The 15,372-nt window shown below is 44.8% G+C and overlaps 1 protein-coding gene across 1 annotated transcript; it reads right to left on the minus strand.

Moving 5' to 3' along the window:
- Positions 1-422: 422 nt before the first annotated feature.
- LOC119405932 (uncharacterized) lies at positions 423-15,092 on the minus strand. The gene is made up of 6 exons (XM_049419551.1): positions 15,038-15,092; positions 14,385-14,483; positions 13,622-13,695; positions 3,708-3,851; positions 1,872-2,144; positions 423-449 (listed from the first exon to the last, which is right to left on the minus strand). Exons 1-6 carry the CDS (start codon positions 15,090-15,092, stop codon positions 423-425), a joined length of 672 nt encoding a protein of 223 aa, XP_049275508.1.
- Positions 15,093-15,372: the final 280 nt, after the last annotated feature.

Genomic DNA, 15,372 nt, shown 5'->3' on the forward strand with positions numbered 1-15,372 from the left:
AAAAGTGCCAAGTAGTTGTGACATCAGCCACTTGTCGAAACGTTGGCTCCAGCAACACCCCTTTTTCTAGGATTGTTTATCTTTCCCCTAAGTGGTTGTTTAAATGGTGAAATATAAACACTAAAAATATGTGCACAGTATGTCTACTTCCATGTGACATGGCAGCCACTTGATAGTGCTTCGTTTTCAGTTAGCAATGTAAGCATTATATGAAATAGTGGAGATACAGCATTTCAGAGATCTGACGTGCTTATAGTACCTATTGCAGCACTTGCTGATGTACTGCCACAAGATCACCTCCACTATCGGGTGTCACAGCAACAAAGTCTACAAATGCACTCTTTGCACAAGAAGAACATGTGATAAAAGCATTAAAGCCATTCTTTCCCACAAGCTTTATGGATGTGATCACAGGCTAGCAGCTACTCGTACAGCTGCTGAACAGTGCACTGGATGAGCAAATTGAAAGGACACACGATAAACTGTTTCCTATAGTTTCCCTCATCATCTGTTGTGCAATGCATGCCTTGCCAATTGTCACGAAGCAGCCTGGCAGTGAAGTTTTCGATGATCTAGTTTACTTTCGGGTAGAAACTGGAGATACTCATCTTCAGGAACACTTCGCTTCTTGTGCCGGCAATGCTAAGCACACACCAGTCTGAATACAAAACGAAATCATCACAATCTGTGATGACATCCTGAGAGAGTGAATAGGGACCGAAGCTAACACAGCATTTGCTTTTTCCATCCTCGCGGACGAAAGTGCACATATCACAGGAACAGTGCCAAGGTTTATAGGCAATCACTTCATTGACAACACGGAAACGGTGTCTGCATTCGAGAGCAGTTGGTGCCATTTGTACAGCTGGAACAAATGAACTTCGCTTGCATCGCTGCTACAATCTTGGAAGTTTATAACCAATGCCGGGCCGATTGTTTCGAACCTTGTTAGACAGTGCTACGATGGATGCTCTACAGTGGTTGGAAAAGAAGCTTGAGTGAATAGAAAAATGCAGAAGGTTCTTCCAAATGCACTACTCTTCCACTAGACAAGCCCCAAATTTGATGATGTGATCAACGATTTCATTGAGGTCTCTGAAATTCAAAACACTACAGGGGTCATCAAGCAGACCATAACCCTTTTCCATGAGAGAGTGCTCAGAAAGAAATTAGTGCCCAACCGATGGCATTGCGAAACAAGTGGTCTGCAAAATACAAGTCAATTAGGATCCTTGCTCAGCATTGTCTGGCCATAGTCGAAGCACTTGAGGAGCTCACGTCAATGGAATCAATCTCAAGGGCTGCAACTAGACGAGCTTTTAAGATGAGTCTGCACTGAGAGCATGTAATGAAACACAACAGTGACTTTATCACCCGTGTCATCATGCAATTTCCCCAGCGAAACACTTGGTGTCTGCAGCTGCTAAACAAGAATGACTGACTGTAGTGACATGGTGGCAACATATTGTGCTATGTGCTGGTGACCAGTTTGCACGAGTCAGGAACCCCACGCATCGAGACTGATCACCGTTTTTCACGAAGTAACAGTAACCTTTCACGTTCGCTTATTAAATTAATTATTTTAGCATTAGTATATTGCAGTGTATCTTCTACAAGCCTGTTATTACTTTGCCGTTTGTAATTTTTGTTTCATATGTGCAGTTTAGACTACAAATAGTGCCTGTTTCGTGCTAACCTACCGCACCTGCACCCCTCCCCACTGCAAAATGTTCTGTGGAGGCCCTTGGTTGACAAAGATCCACAGGTTATGCATATCATGTTCAGTTGGGTGTGAAGGGTTTTTTGGCGAAGACAGTGAATGATCACATGCGGTCACCAAATTAGAGAAAGAATTTCATACTACACCTTGCTCGGCTGAGCCTGTAGTTGAAGATCCTCTTGCCATCGTCAAGTTGTTTTGCGGGGTACGGTCGCATAAAATCTTTCCTCAGCTGGAGCGCCTCGTCTCCCACAAAGACGTATGGCACATTTGTTGATGTGCCTGGCAGGCTGCCAAGTGGTGGAATATCCAGGCAACCGTCAGTGAGGTCACGGCCGAAGTCCGACTCTTTGGCACCGACGTCTACAAGCACGTACTTGCACTCACTGTCCACTACAGCCATGAGCACTATGGAAAATGTGCACTGAAAGAACATACACGACAAAGAAAATCAAGAGCATGACCTATCTGTACAGCCAAAATGAATGCAACAGTACTACCATTTCTATCGAGGTTAACGTTTCATTTATTGTGCAGTATATATCGCGTAACCATTTACTCAATGTGGTGATTTCCAGTCAATGTGGTGATTTCCTGCACTAAGGTTACAGGCTGGACAAAGTTAGGAAAGACGCATGGTACGAAGAAAACAACACCAGTTGTGTCTTCTTCGCGCCATGTGTCGTCTCTAGCTTTGTGTACCCTGTAATTTTACCGCAGTTTAGCAATCATCCAAAACCAACTAGCATAGGTTGCCAAACTCACTCAGACTCAGATCGGGCCGCGAGTCTGAGTGAGTCCGGATGAGTAATATTTTGGTGTGTTTGAGTCCGAGTCCGGTTGAGGAAAAGTTGTGAGTCTGAGTGAGTCTGAGTGAGTCTGATTGAGGAAAATATTGGTGAGTCCGAGTCCGAGTGAGTCCTAAGCGTAAAATATATTTCTTGAGTGAGTCTGAGTGAGCTCCACCTTTTATTGCCCAACTATGGTCCGATCTACTCATCTTCAGCATTACTATCAGCCGTATATCGGCTTACGTGCATACTCAAGTCAATTCACATATATCTCAGTGCACTAGTGTTCGTGCACCACCTCAATATGTGTTCATCAGAGACGCGAGTTAGGGGGAGAGGGTGCGATCAGCTCCCCCCCCGCAAGCTCTTTCACGCGAAGTTCTTGATAAATACATATCGTGAGTCGCGTATTTCAAGAAAATGCCCTTACTGCATTGAAACCACTGATAACTCGTATTTGAAGATTCAAGATCAAAAGGTTTATAATAGAGCACCAATCATGTGATATATTGGCATTAAAGGGCATTGACACCATGACCGAAAAATCTAATTTTACACTAACGGACTCATGATTCGACTTAGACTCGCTCAGGTGAAGCCGTGAGTCTGAGTCTGAGTGAGTCCGGTAGAGTAATATGCTGATGAGTTTTAGTCAGAGTGAGTCCAGTTGAGAAAGAGTTCAGTGAGTCCGATTGAGAAAAAGTTTAGCGAGTCTGAGTGCGAGTGAGTCTGGTTGAGGAAAATTTTGGTGAGCGAATCCAAGTGAGCCCTCAGAGTAATATATATTTCTTGAGGGAGTCCAAGTCAGCTCCAAATTTTTGACGAGCTACGCAACTAGACCAATACCGTATTTAGCCAACGGGGTGATGGCACAGGCTATTTTATAAATCCAAGGGCAATGCACGAAAAGCTACTTGCAGTTAATAATGATCCTTTGCCATCCCTGGCCACACTTCCAATCTCTTCATACCTACTACGTTACTCTGACTATCAGTTATCTGTCCTCAGCGTGTGACCTGCTGAGGTCCAATTTTCTATCTCTTAATTTAAGCTGGGATATTGGTTATTTCAATTTTCCGATCAACTCGGCTATGTTCCGATCTCTTAATGTTGGACTTGTCAGCTTCAGAATTTCTGTCAGCATAAATGAAAAATTTAGCTAGGGATACACAAAGAGAATCCATGCGAGATGTCACCTTATAGTAGAAGAATTTGCTGCCAGAATTGGGAGGAGAGACAATAGCAACATGCTTGCCGTCCACAGCACCCAAGCAGTTCAGGAACAGCCATCGTGAGGCAAAGCCTTCAGCAAGACGTTCCCACTCCGCTTTGGTAGGTGTCTGGAAATACAAAAAAATACGGTACTTCAACAAGAAAGAACCTTTTATGTGATGAAAAGAAATGCGTAGTGCGTTGCAAACACAGAAGAAATAAACAAAGAGATAACATTACTTAAAGCATTATGCTGGGCTAGTTTCAACACTTCAGCAAAATAGGAGAAATACATGCAGACACAATAGAAAAAAAAAGAAAAGGGGACAGTCCGAACGCTGGACAGCTAGAACACCCCGCGTTCTTACTGCCCCTTTTTCTTCTAGTGTCTGCATGTTGTTCTTTTTTTTCCTATTTTGCCTAAGCGCTGGAAATGCATCAACGACAAAGCCTGTAAAGCATTGCACATGCTGCAGAGAAATGAAAAACATTTTCCTATAGAAGCAAAGCAATTGCTCCACTCGGCACACTCGTATAGCGCGAGACCCGTGGTTAAAAAAGGATGTCAAACTACTTGAAAGTAGCACGAAATATAGTGACAGGGTTTACACGTGACAATTTAGCATGTCCATAGCTAAGGAGAATTGGGGTCTGAAACAGTTCAATTATGCTGGAAAATGCGTTTACAGATGTCTCGTAATGTTTTTTTTCTAAAACACGACTAGTACAACTACACATTTCATCCTCGCTACATCTCACTACTAATCAATAATAGTGACAAGATGAGAGAGTAAAGTGCAGAATTGAGACATTTGCAACTCCAGAATATGGCACTTGTGCTGGCAGCACTGTTCAAACAAACAAACATGCTCACAACATCCAAGGTCCAGTGCAGAAGTTTTGTAAACTTGAATTGTGGTGTTTCATCATAAGGGAAAGGTTGATTATTGTTGATCAACTTCTATTACTCAGCCTGTAGGATTTCAGTAAAAAATATAGCGGAAATACTTGCACTGTGCACGCAAACATCCAGTCTGTTCCTGAATGAGGATTAAGAGCCTTTCAAGCTAGCCCGTGGCTAAGGAAGGCAAGTGTTCGTGTTAAGCGGGCCTCTAGCGAGAGCTAATTATACACTAATGGACTTGTGAGTCGACTCACTCAGACTCAGATCGAGCTGCGAGTCTGAGTTTGAGCGAGTCCAAGTGAGTAATATTTTCGTGAGGTTGAGTCCGAGTGAGTCCGGTCGAGAAAACTTTTGTGAGTCCGATTGAGGAAAACTTTGGTGAGTGTGAGTCCGAGTGAGCCTTGAGGGCAAAGTATATATCATGAGTGCGTCCGAGTGAGCTCCACATATTTTGCCGATGTATGCCAGGTAACAAACACTAAAGCGGAATCGTTAACCGCTTACCTTCATGACATGATCCTTCAGCCTTTCCCAGATTGCCCGGCAGGTGTCATGTATGCACAAGCGGTTAGTTTCAATGCCCACACGATATGCGAGTGCAACGGCGGGGACATCCTGCCCTGATGCAATGTAACTGGAACAATGAACAAATCAAGTGATTCAAAGCTATGTTTAAATAATTATATTCAGTTTATGCTATGTTACATGCTTTACTTAAATGTCTACTAACCTCAAGGCAAGCCGTTAACCAGGCTCAAGGGTTTCTCTTGACACATGTGTCTTTGTGAGGTCTAGAGCTACAAAGCTCAACAATATGTCGAAAAGTGCTGGCGTCATACGGTAAAATTTGAAAAAGAACCCATGATCGCCTTGACGCATTCGTTTCATCTGTTGACAAAAGCAGATTTCAGTGACTGAACTGATCATTTCAGAAAAAATTAAAATGGAAACAGCAATGTACTTCTCTTCAGGCCTATTCACCGACTGAACATTCATGCACATGTTAGATTTCATATGTAGTACTGCAATGTTTCGTTCCAAATTTCTATTCAGTTTTCATTTTGTGGGTGAATATGTCCTATGACCAGAAGTACAGAAGTTTGTTTGGGCACTCAGGCATGCAACATTCTAAATTGACTGAGCCCCTCACTTGCTACTACAACCAAACGAAGTCTTTGACGAGTCAGAGAGCATGGAGCTCGAAAGCAACATACGTATCGAAGCTGTTCCATCCTGAAAGACATGGTAGTTATTCGTTTTGTTTATTTTCATTCATTGCCCGCTTATTCCTTACTTCGTATTTTCAGCTTTATTTACTTTGTTTTAATTTTTTGTCATAGCTACCTTGCTGTTTGTTTAAGTCAGGAGCGATCGTACAACATCGCGTCCCGTTACAATGAAGCTCAAAGAGGTTAAGAAATACACTGTATTAAAGAACTTACCGCGGTGTGGTTTCTCCTTGCCTGCGCGCCAAGAAAACAGGGCAAGCGCACCAACGGCGAGGTCGCCGCCGCTCGCGTATTTGCCTCCTTTTCTTCACGAGCAACAATAGCAGGACGAGTCTCATAATCAACAGCGTTCTATCCCTACGTGAGACCGCCGACACCGCAGGCATGGTTGTGAGAAACGGCTTCGTGAAGCAGTGCGTTTACTAGCAGACAGTCGTCAACGGGAGCAGAGGGGAGCGCGAGTGCAGATGTTGATGTTGATGACACTTACATACTGTTGACGTTGTTGGTGGTTGATGCTGCTTTTATTGAACAGTCTAAATGGTTGCGGAAGGTATAGATTCAAAAATAAAATGTGTTCTTTTCATTTAGAAAAGCCACTCAGTGCCTTAAAGAGTAGTAACAAATGTTTCAACAGCCAGTCGTTTCAGGCGATGCTTGGGCAGTTCTATATCAAGAGATCGAGCAACAGTGCGCCTCAGCAAGGCGCGAGCGCCGGCGCGCGTCAGCTCGTCTGTCCAGTGGTTGCGAGCCCTCCTCCTCCACCAGGCGCGACTCGACGCATTTGACGCATTGGCGCGTGCATACGCGTGTATACGCGTACCAGTGGTTGGTGCTTAAAGGCCTGAACACACGTACGCGTTGCAGCGCGTCAGCGCGTGACTTTCTGACGCGTCGTCGCGCCCTCTCCCTATGGAGAGAGAGGGCGCGCCGCTACGCGAAGCAGCGCGTCCTCCTTAAGCCCCAACCACTGGCACGCGTATGCACGCGTATGCACGCGCCTACGCGTCAAATGCGCCTCTCGGCATCGGTCGCGGAGGGCTGTACGCGTCCATACGCCTCGAGGCGCGAGGGGTCAAGACGACTTTGATATTTTCGCCTACGTCACCACGCGTACGGCGCGCCAACCAAACAGAAGCCGGCGGCGCCAACTAATCAGAGGCCGCGAGACCTCTGAGCACTATGCCTCATGGCCGCCGCTTCGAAGGCACCTCCGAGTGCAAGGCAAGCACGGAAACTACGGTCGCAAACGCTCCTGAGTGACCGCGTCGTCATCCATGGAGTACGTCGACGACACGGCGAACGACCGCGAGTGCTACCAGTGGGACGCGGTTTCGTGCCGAGTTCGAGCGACGCCGACAAATCCAGCGAATGCTTCCCGGCTGCCCTTGCGCCAGTTTTGAGTGCGATCGTCGACCGAGTGAAAACATCGTACCTACTACTGCGGCATGTCGCTCCTCCTGTGCTCTGATCTGTGTGTATCTGCGCTCGGAACGGGTGTAAACATGCTTCGTAGGTTTGAAGTCCTCAGCGTGAGCCCTCGCCAACCGCGAAGTGAATTCAGAGCGGTGAAGCGTGCGCTTGTTGGTAGCAGTGTGACGTGTTTTCGTGCCGGGTACCAGCGACGCCGACACATTCAGCTGTCAGTGGTCTCATTTACATTCATGTATAAAATAGGAGCTCGAACGTGCGCGAGTGTGGTGATCGAAAAAGAAAGTTGCATGATTAAGTGCTGCTTGTGTTGCCTGCTATTTCACTTCTTGACTCTTGGTCTGCTTCTCTGCCGTGCAACTACACCTCAGCACATACCCAGTTGACATGCCTTGTTTTGCAGGTTGTCTATTCTGACACACATTCTCCCTAGTCTTTTCTGACACCCATAGACGGGAGAATGTGAACAGTGGCGCTTCTCCATCGTTTTACAGTTTACTTAAATATAACACATGTGTTGTTTACAGCTGGACGGCTAATTTGCTAAAACGCTTGTAAGTGCCAAGCACCTCCATTGAAATCTGAGGTGCACAATGACACGATAGTAAGAAGAGAAGAGCATGACATCACACGTATGTGCAGAAGGAATGAAAGTGCAATATTACTGCGCTGCTCTTTCTTTAGAAGGAATTCAAACAGTGCCTCACTGGAACGCCAGACACTTGTGAGACCATTCTAAACTGCGCACATGTTTATCTCTTCCTCCAGACTGAATACAGCTGAAATAATTATTTGATGGTTTCAAATGCCAAATCCTTGGATGTATTGCAAGAACTATTTCATTTCTGTTCAGTTCTTTGTATATGCACTAACTTAGACTATGCATGCACTGAAGCATAATTGAAATATGGAGACATTCAATTTAGCTATGTTAGACAACTTGCCAAAGACTTTTATACAGTGTGCTCTGATGCAATCCTATGAGCGATATCTGTTGTATCATGAAGTTTCAGGCACAATTTATTATGTTAGAGGGTATTTTGACTACTGACGACATGCAAAGGCCTTCTACGCAGTGCTTGGTTCCAATCTTATGACTGACATCTGTCGCATCATGAAGTTTCAGGCACGATTTATTATATTAGAGGGTATTTTGACTACTGACGTTGTCCAAAGGCCTTCTGCACAGTGCTTGGTTCCAATCTTATGACCGATATCTGTCGCGTCGTGAAGTTTCAGGCACGATTTATTATATTAGAGGGTATTTTGACTACTGACGACGTCCAAAGGCCTTCTACACAGTGCTTGGTTCCAATCTTATGACCGATGTCTCTCGCATGATGAAGTTTCAGGCACGATTTATTATATTAGAGGGTATCTTGACTACTGACGACGTTCAAAGGCCTTCTACACAGTGCTTGGTTCCAATCTTATGACCGATATCTGTCGCATCATGAAGTTTCAGGCACGATTTATTATATTAGAGGGTATTTTGACTACTGACAACGTCCAAAGGCCTTCTACACAGTGCTTGGTTCCAATCTTATGACCGATATCTGTCGCATCATGAAGTTTCAGGCACGATTTATTATATTAGAGGGTATTTTGACTACTGACAACGTCCAAAGGCCTTCTACACAGTGCTTGGTTCCAATGTTATGACCGATATCTGTCGCATCATGAAGTTTCAGGCACGATTTATTATATTAGAGGGTATTTTGACTACTGACAACGTCTAAAGGCCTCCTACACAGTGCTTGGTTCCAATCTTATGACCGATATCTGTCTCATCATGAAGCGTCACGTGTGGTTTGTTGCCTTAGAGGACATTTAGACTACCAAGAATGTGCGAAAGCCTTCTACAGAGTGCATGGTTCTGATCTTATGACCGATATTTGTCGCATCATAAAGTGCCAGGTGTGGTTTGTTGCGCTAGAGGATATTTCGACTACACACAACGTGCAAAAACCAGTGCTCGGTTCCAATCTTATGACCGATATCTGTCGCATCATGAAGTGTCAGGTGTGGTTTGTTGCGTTAGAGGATATTTAGACTACAGACAACGTCCAAAAGCCTTCTACACAGTGCACAGCTGCAATCACAATCTTAACATAACCAATTTTTTGCGCACACTAACATGTTCAAATACAGTTTTTTTCTGATATTTACGAACACTGGAATGATGTACCTGGTTCGGTTCGTGAAATGAATATATCTGATTTTTGGAGGCACTTGTATTATATTAGTGTTCTATTTCTCTCATTTTTTACCCAGTTGCACTCAACTGGTGGCAATATCTGCTTTTGTTGAAGCACTTATTGTGATATTACTGTATTCGCACTTTCCAGCACCTACAGGTGGCGCGGCGAACGTTTCAATATGGCGGGACGAGAGGTGATGGAGTCGACACGAAAGCGTGCACGTCTCGAGAACCAGGCGGCTTACGGGCCTCTGGTTTCTCTAAGCGCGATTCTTGACCTTGCCAAGGAAACACAGAGATGTGTTGTGGAAGGAGAGGCGGTGTTTAACGCTGGCCATATTATATTTTGTGGAATACGCGAGACAACAAGCGCGGCCGTCCAGGTCGAGTCCCTCTGCCTGCAGACAAGCGCCATAAAAGGCCCGCCGCATACAATCAAAGTTCAAGTCTGCAACACAACCGGTGCCGTAAAGGTCAGTATTTATTCTTACGTTTTGTAAGCCATTTATGATGTACGAGAATTGACACCAACCAGCGATAACGCTCGTGTAAACAAAGCGCCGTCCCCCACCCATTTGCGCTGCCTAAACTGTACAGTGTGTGCGTTCACGGCGAGATACATGGTTCCCCGCATCGGTTTAGCTGTGAAATGATTGTTTAAGAGTGCCACGGAAACAGTTATGTAGTGGCGATTCGGCAGATATGAGCGCGATGATGAGGTATGCCAATACCCAGCTTCCTGCACGACTGGCGTTTTCGCGTGCCGTGAGGTGGTGGGGTGGCCCTGTTACTTCTTCATTCTAGTGTTATAAAAGTAGCAATATGTTGCTGAGAGCTTCCCGGATTCATTATGCATGTGGAAGCTATCGCATTTTGTCCCGCTAAAGTCACACAGTTTTAATGTCGTTTGCATGCTTATCATTTATTTCTTTTTTGTTTCAGGGAGAATGCACATGCAAGGCCGGCCTCTCTGGTCAATGCAAACATGTGTTTGCCACACTGATATATTTGAACAGGTAAAAACCTTTGAACAACATGAATTTATCATAATTTGTTGGTTGGTTGTTTTCTGCAATGTGCACCGAGGGACTAACAGTGAATGTGTGCCATATGCCGTACTAAAAGCTTCAATGTAAAAACGAACATAGAGGCTTCACTGCAATTAAAAGGAAATGAAATTGCATCTGGTGTTTCTTGTTGCACTCCCAACTGTGACTTTCAGTAACATGTTTCTACTTAACAGTCACATGTTAGTTGTTTCAGTGGCTTGAAATGGGTACGTGCTGTATTAAAAACCACAGAAAATGCAGAAATTCTTCAATCCTTCTGGGCTTCTTGCAAATGTTTAGTGTAAGGATTCGTGTTTCTGAAAGTGTTGTAAGAAATTTCACATTGTAGAAGCAAAGGACGAAACAAAAGGGAACTGATATAGAAGTGCTTACACAAGACTGAAGCGGTTCCCTTCTGTCTCTTCCTTACTTTTCGCGCCAATAAGTTACATTGGAAAATACCTACAAGTCCTATCTACGACAGTGCTGCGAAATTTTTTTCTTGAATTGTGCGATACATCCACAAGAAAGCCAAAACAGAGAATCTGACCAACATATGTTTATTTTCATGTACAGAACAAGTGCCACGTCCCTGGACTCATTGTCGTGTACAGATGTGCAACAGCAGTGGGGCCGTGCCAGTGCTACCAGCTTATACAAACCAAGGCCAATTAGTTTGTTTTGCCATGTGGAGCAGCCTCCGTCAAGAAGCTTCCCAGAAGACATTCAAGCCCAGATTAGGAATGAACTCACAGAGGCAGCGAAAGATTCTGCACTAGCAAAGCATAAAACGCGCACAAGAAAGCTTGCCCCCGCCACCATCAGTCCAAACACGGTCCATGCCATCGACAAAATTTTCACACAAGGCTGTTATTTGAAAGAGTACACAAAATTTTTATTTTTTGAATCGGTGCCTAATAATGACAAAACAACGATGAAAAGGTTCACACTTGAACATCTCAATGCAAGTGAAAAGACTTTCTATCTTGAAAAAGTGTGCCTCAGCTACGCCAAGGCCAAAGAAATATGTCGCGAAACAAGTGATCAATCATCCACCTTCTGGCACAGTGAAAGAATAAAAAAGGAACACTGGAAGCATCTGCAGGGAGCTCTTCACATTTGAAGAAAGTGGCACGCGCACTTGGGAAGCAAAGTTGGAGCGGCTGTATTGCAGGGAGCATTTTAAGGGGAATGAGGCCACCAGATATGGCACTGATAATGAGTCACTTGCACTTGAAGAGTATGCAAGAACACACAACGAGTGCGTGAGCAAGATGGGGCTCGTAGTCATTCCGGCTGTGCCTTGGCTTGGCTACAGCCCGGACGAAGTATGTGAGCAAAGAGGAACAAGCGTCTTGCTGGAAGTGAAATGTCCCGTTGAAGGCCAGCACTCCAGCATAAAAGACCTTGTAAACGCTAAAAAGCTTGCATTCGTTGTGCGTGATGGAGAAAATTATGCACTGAGACATGCACATAAGTACTACTCCCAGGTTCAACTGGGCATGCTCCTTCTGAACATGAAGGTCTGCCATTTTATAATTTATTCAAAAGTAGAGAGCCTGGTCGTACCTGTGCAGAGAGACACCGAGCACATACAGCAACTTGTAGAGAGGCTGCAGTACGTCTACTTCAAGAAAATACTCTCTAAGCTTGTGCATATTAGCAAGGCTTGAAAATATGATTTTTATCACTACCCCGCACCAGCCTATTCAGTATTTTGGAACATTTAATCAATGCAACATACGTAGCAACAATAAAGCTATTGTGACAGTATAGTTGTCATTATTTATCACTGAACATGTGACCTCCCAAAATACAGACCCGCTGTAGTAGCTTGGGAAGTAAAGTGTCGTATTGCGAAGCTTTAAGGCACGGGTTCGATTCCAGACTAAGGCGGCTGCGCCTAGATGGCGGCTAATTGCAAAGAGCACCCATGTGCTTAAATTAGGTGCACGTTAGAGAACCCAAGACGGTGGAAATTAATCCGGAGTGCTCCAATACAGTGTGCCTCATAATCATAGTATGGTTTTGGCATGTGAAATCCCACCAATTATTATTACATTGAGCAAAAGAAGTGCTGCAGTAATGTTAACACTCACCAGATTGTGCAGCACTAACTATAGTAACATATATGTTTGTTCAACAATGAATTTCTGTCACGTTTGAAGTTGCACCTACTGAAATTTATCATCAGCCAATATTGGTGCACACAAGTTTGTTAGCCCGCATGCAACTGCAAACAGCTCATTCACGTAAGGTAGCATCTCCCAGGAGAGGGTGGAGTTGAAAAGCTTAAATATTTTAACTCGCCGGATTGCCCGCTCTACATGAACTCGAGCCCTAGCAATATCGGCTGTCCTGAGGGCATCATTGCGGTTGAATTGCCAGTCCTTCTTAGCGAAAGGTGGCCGAATAACACCAATTGCACGGGCACTGCAGAGGTCATCTATGAAGAAACCCCTATCAACCATAATGTCGTCAGTGAAGGACTCAAACTTTTCCAATACTCCGCACTCAGCTGTAATGGCTTTATCCGACGCTCGTCCACCTAAAGCTTCACTAATAAATGTTATGGTGCCAGCTGGACTTACACATACCAGAAATTTGACAGTGTAAGTTGACTTGTACTGGGAATAAGTGAGTAGCTGGCATTTCACACACCGTGACCTTTCAACTGGCACTTCAGTACAATCTGCGACACCTCGCACTCGTGAGTATTGCTTAAAGTGCAATGGCATGTTGTTTAGGATTTCCTCCTTTGACGGCCACTCAATGGCAGTTTTGAGCACTGCAGCAACCAGGGGAAGCGTGTGCACAAAATATCTGTGTACAGATGAATGCTGCACTGAAACAGCACACTGAGGCACGAAAACGACATGGCCTGTTTCAGAACCATGAGCACCAACATAACTCTGTCCCTCACGGAAGCTTCCATTTTGTTTGCTTCTTCGTATTTCTCTACAAGTGAAACAATCTTGTTTAGAAGTCCATGATGAGGTACACCAGTCAAGGTATTTATGTGGGCGTCGGAGAGCATCATGTCTGAAATCCTGATTTTTTGTGTGCTGATGTCCAGCGTATTCACCTGAATAGACTTGTTTAGCTCGGATGAGCTGCACAGCTCTTGAAGGTGAACAAGTGCCCTTGCGGCGTCTTGTTCTGTAACGCAAGAATTAAAATTAAACTGAGTTTGTTGAAATTTAAAGCAAAAAGTTACCTGCTGCTGTTCGTGTGCCCTGCAGTGTAGATGTGCAAGAGCTTGAAAGGGGGGGAAGCCACTCCTGTAGAGGTTGGTCTGCAATGCAATGAAAGTGAACCAAATTCTTCATAAAAGAACGCGAAGTGTTATAACAAGACGGTGTCCTACAGCAAAACATAGTGCATTGCATGGGCTTGCCTTTGCTTTAAAATTAAAAGAGCAGATAATGACAAATTAGATGTGAAAGGCGAATAAATTACCACTAGGGTAAACATCCAGCTTACCAACCTGCAGATCAGTAAAGGTAATAGGAAGCAAAAAAAGAGATAACATGAAACACACAGAAAGAGAGTGCGACAAAATTAATAGAAAAGAAAACGAAAGAACACAGCGTACTGTCGGAGTGGCATCAGTAGGCTACTTGCTCAGATGTGGCAACAGATGAGCCTCAGTCAATCGAGTAAAAAGTGGAGTTATTTAGGTGCCCAAAATATTTTGGATAAACCGCCCTGCAAATTGCCCTTTAAGGTACATGAAAAATTACGCACAAACTGCCTTTGCTCGTGTGTGTGAAACTGCCATCTAAAGCCTGCGGGAACGTCTAGACATCAAAAGTACGGCGCGAGTGTCGCACAAACATGATTCTCACCGTCGTATTCACCTTCTTCAGGATAGTTCGGAAGCTCGCACGCGCAGTCCCCATCAGTGACTGCTTCAGGTGGTACTGCAGTGTCCTGGCGCTTGTTACCTGCAACATTGTTAAGTCAATAACAGAGATGTGTTATGACCAATGTAAACAAATGCAAACTCAGAAACGCGTGTGCACGACCTCCGATTGGCACACGCCTTTCATTACGGCCGAAAGCGACACGGCGAAAGTTGTGCATTCACTGTCTGTTACATTCGCACAGTTGCCGAATACAATCGCCAATTTGCTGTGCTCACGACGAAGCGTCAGGCACCATCGCACAATATTTACCGAAACACCTCGAGCGCAGGAAGAAGACTTCATAAAAGGTGACACTTGGGTATTCAAACTTACCTTGTGTATCTGCAGTGTGTTTTCTTCTGCAGATCCTCGGCCTCACTTCTGCCTCGTGGGAGCGCAGCGGGATATTTTGAGAAGGCACAGCGTTTCTCTTCAGCCGCCTTCGTAAGGGCTTCAATTCGTCTTTAAAACAAAATTGCACCATCAGCTCATCACACACACGCACACACACACGCACACACACACACACACACACACACACACACAAATGAAATGAAATCATCGATAGCGGCGCAACATCGAAGTAGACTCACCAAGGTGGCCCCAAAAAAAGTCGTCCTTGTTGAAATTCTCGCTACACACGACCATTTCTTTGCTCACTTGCTTCCCAATGCGGAGCTTGATTGTCCACAACTTCCCTCGTTTTTTCTCTTTCGGAAAGCGGTGCAAGCTGACTTTTCCAAATATTGCACGATTTGTGCATTGTGGCACACTGCACATGCGATTGCTCTTCGCTCTCAGCCCGTTTTTCTCCATGACGCACTACTACGACGCTCCACAGCCACACAAACTGGGCGAGTGGGAAAACGACCACCGTCTGCCGGCTTCCGCAAAAATCCGCGCGGTGGCGCTAGCTCATCTGGAAAGT

Source organism: Rhipicephalus sanguineus, chromosome 9 (genome assembly GCF_013339695.2).
Source record: "Rhipicephalus sanguineus isolate Rsan-2018 chromosome 9, BIME_Rsan_1.4, whole genome shotgun sequence".
Lineage (NCBI taxonomy): Eukaryota > Metazoa > Arthropoda > Arachnida > Ixodida > Ixodidae > Rhipicephalus > Rhipicephalus sanguineus.